At 44.5% G+C, this 3,096-nt stretch overlaps 1 protein-coding gene across 1 annotated transcript; it reads right to left on the reverse strand.

Moving 5' to 3' along the window:
- Positions 1–394: 394 nt before the first annotated feature.
- Positions 395–763, reverse strand: LOC101902976 (sperm mitochondrial-associated cysteine-rich protein-like). The gene has a single exon (XM_005221684.1). It carries the CDS (start codon positions 761–763, stop codon positions 395–397), a length of 369 nt encoding a protein of 122 aa, XP_005221741.1.
- Between the last annotated feature and the right edge of the window lie 2,333 nt (positions 764–3,096).

Consider the following 3,096-nt stretch of genomic DNA (forward strand, 5'->3'; position numbering starts at 1 on the left):
TTCACATGAGAGTTGGCCTTATTTCTATGAATACATTTTAGATGGGGTTTAGAAGCCTATGGATGTCTTAGGCAAGAAAGAAAATAGAAATATATACAGAATTCCAGTTATGAGAAGAACACCCCGAGTACTAGGTGACCAAAGAGTTTCCTTCCTCCTAAGTTCCAAAATGACATCCTTAAACAGAAGTTGGACACTGTGTCATGAGGAACAGTTATGTTACTGTATACGGGGGCCTGCATGATCCAGTTAGGAGCAGACACAGGATGACGTGTGAAGAGGTGCGTGAGAGTGAGAGGTTTATAGCACCCATAGGCCCTAGAGCAGGGGCAAAGCAGGGCACCGCAGGGCATGCTGGGGCGTAGCAGGGCACACTGGGGCATAGCAGGGCACATCAGGGTGTGCTGGGGCATAACAGGGCATGCTGGGGCATAGCAGGGCACAGCAGGGCACGCTGGGGAATAGCAGGGCACAGCAGGGCGTGCTGGGACATAGCAAGGCACTCTGGGGCATAGCAGGGCACGCTGGGGCATAGCAGGGCACAGCAGGGCACGCTGGGGAATAGCAGGGCACAGCAGGGCGTGCTGGGACATAGCAAGGCACTCTGGGGCATAGCAGGGCACGCTGGGGCATAGCAGGGCACAGCAGGGTGTGCTAGGGCATAGCAGGGCACGCTGAGGCATAGCAGAGCACACTGGGGCATAGCAGTGCACAGCAGGGCGTGCTGGGGCATAACAGGGCACACTGGGGCACAGCAGGGCATGCTGGGGCATAGCAGGGCATAGCAGGGTGCGCTGGGGACCATGCAGAAGGGGCATCTGGCAGGTGGGGGCCAAGAGTGAGGCCCTGTGGGCAAGGATGTTTTTGCGGGTCAGTGTGGAATACAAAAGCAAAACAAATTGTAACATATTTAACACAGTGTCTCATAGAAAAGCTTATTTTAAATGGTGACTATTATTTTAGAAGTTATTGACATATTTTTGGTGGATTGTACTTTTTCTTTTGCTGGTGGTGCAGGGATTCAAGTGATCTTGTGTCTTTAGTTTTTTTTTTTTAATTTATTTATTTTTAAAATTAATTTATTTATTTTAATTGGAGGCTAATTACTTTACAATATAGTACTTTTATATTTGTATAGAATTTAAGCAGTATGGGCCCGTAGGAACTCTCCCTCCAGAGTGGAAGAAATAATTTAGGCAAACTCACATAAGAAACATCTTTAAATTAATTAAAACTCTCTTTCTGCAGTTTGTGTAACTATTTTAAGTATTGAACGTCAATGAAGGAAATAAAAGCTTAACTTGACTGGGAAAAAAGTTAAAAAAAAAGGTGTGTGTGAATGTCACTAGTCAGAGTCAGGTGAGGACAGGAAGGGAACTTGTGATGAAGGCCAGCCTCACGAACCCTGTGGACCCGGTCACCCGTCAGGGGCGCTCACAGCCTGTTTGTGGGGGTGCTAAGGCAGCAGGCCAATGCACAATTTAAAGCCTTACAGTGCAAACCTGGAGGATGTGAGCCCGTGTAACGACTGAGTAGCCCGGTGTGGCCAACCCCTGATCTGATGTCTTCAGTATCCTGATGGAGCCTTTCCCCAGAAAAAGTGCTTTCCTGGATCTGGGTTAGCCTCTGTGCTGTGTACTTAGTCGCTCAGTCATTTTAGATTTTAGATTCCTAAACATTCCTAGAATGTTGACATTTAGGAATCAGTGAACTAAAATGAACTGGAATGGGTGAATTTATCTCAGATGACCATTATATCTACTACTGCGGGAAGGAATCCCTCAGAAGAAATGGAGTGGCCATCATGGTCAACAAAAGAGTCCAAAATGCAGTACTTGGATGCAATCTCAAAAACGACAGAATGATCTCTGTTTGTTTCCAAGGCAAACCATTCAATATCACAGTAATCCAAGTCTATGCCCCAACCAGTAACACTGAAGAAGCTGAAGTTGAACGGTTCTATGAAGACCTACAAGACCTTTTAGAACTAACACCCAAAAAAGATGTCCTTTTCATTCTAGGGGACTGGAATGCAAAAGTAGGAAGTCAAGAAACACCTGGAGTAAGAGGCAAATTTGGCCTTGGAATACGGAATGAAGCAGGGCAAAGACTAATAGAGTTTTGCCAAGAAAATGCACTGGTCATAGCAAACACCCTCTTCCAACAACAGAAGAGAAGACTCTACACATGGACATCACCAGACGGTCAGCACTGAAATCAGATTGATTATATTCTTTGCAGCCAAAGATGGAGAAGCTCTATACAGTCAGCAAAAACAAGACCAGGAGAGGACTGTGGCTCAGATCATGAACTCCTTACTACCAAATTCAGACTTAAATTGAAGAAAGTAGGGAAAACCACTAGACCATTCAGGTATAACCTAAATCAAATCCCTTATGATTATACAGTGGAAGTGAGAAATAGATTCGAGGGCCTAGATCTGTTAGATAGAGTGCCTGATGAACTATGGAATGAGATTCGTGACATTGTACAGGAGACAGAGATCAAGAACATCCCCATGGAAAAGAAATGCAAAAAAGCAAAATGTCTGTCTGGGGAGGCCTTACAAATAGCTGTGAAAAGAAGAGAAGCCAAAAGCAAAGGAGAAAAGGAAAGATATAAGCATCTGAATGCACAGTTCCAAAGAATAGCAAGAAGAGATAAGAAAGCCTTCCTTGGCGGTCAATGCAAAGAAATAGAGGAAAACAACAGAATGAGGAAGACTAGAGATCTCTTCAAGAAAATTAGAGATACCAAGGGAACATTTCATGCAAAGATGTACTCGATAAAGGACAGAAAAGGTATGGACCTAACAGAAGCAGAAGATATTAAGAAGAGATGGCAAGAATACACAGAAGAACTGCACAAAAAAGATCTTCATGTCCCAGATAATCACGATGGTGTGATCACTGACCTAGAGCCAGACATCCTGGAATGTGAAGTCAAGTGGGCCTTAGAAAACATCACTACGAACAAAGCTAGTGGAGGTGATGGAATTCCAGTTGAGCTCTTTCAAATCCTGAAAGATAATGCTGTAAAAGTACTGCACTCAATATGCCAGCAAATTTGGAAAACTCAGCAGTGGCCACAGGACTG

This window comes from Bos taurus, chromosome 20 (genome assembly GCF_002263795.3).
Source record: "Bos taurus isolate L1 Dominette 01449 registration number 42190680 breed Hereford chromosome 20, ARS-UCD2.0, whole genome shotgun sequence".
NCBI classification, from domain to species: Eukaryota; Metazoa; Chordata; class Mammalia; order Artiodactyla; family Bovidae; genus Bos; species Bos taurus.

Excerpts from the sequence above, each read along its gene's own strand:
- LOC101902976 (XM_005221684.1), bottom strand. The coding sequence starts at position 763 with ATGCCCTGCTGTGCCCCAGTGTGCCCTGTTATGCCCCAGCACGCCCTG.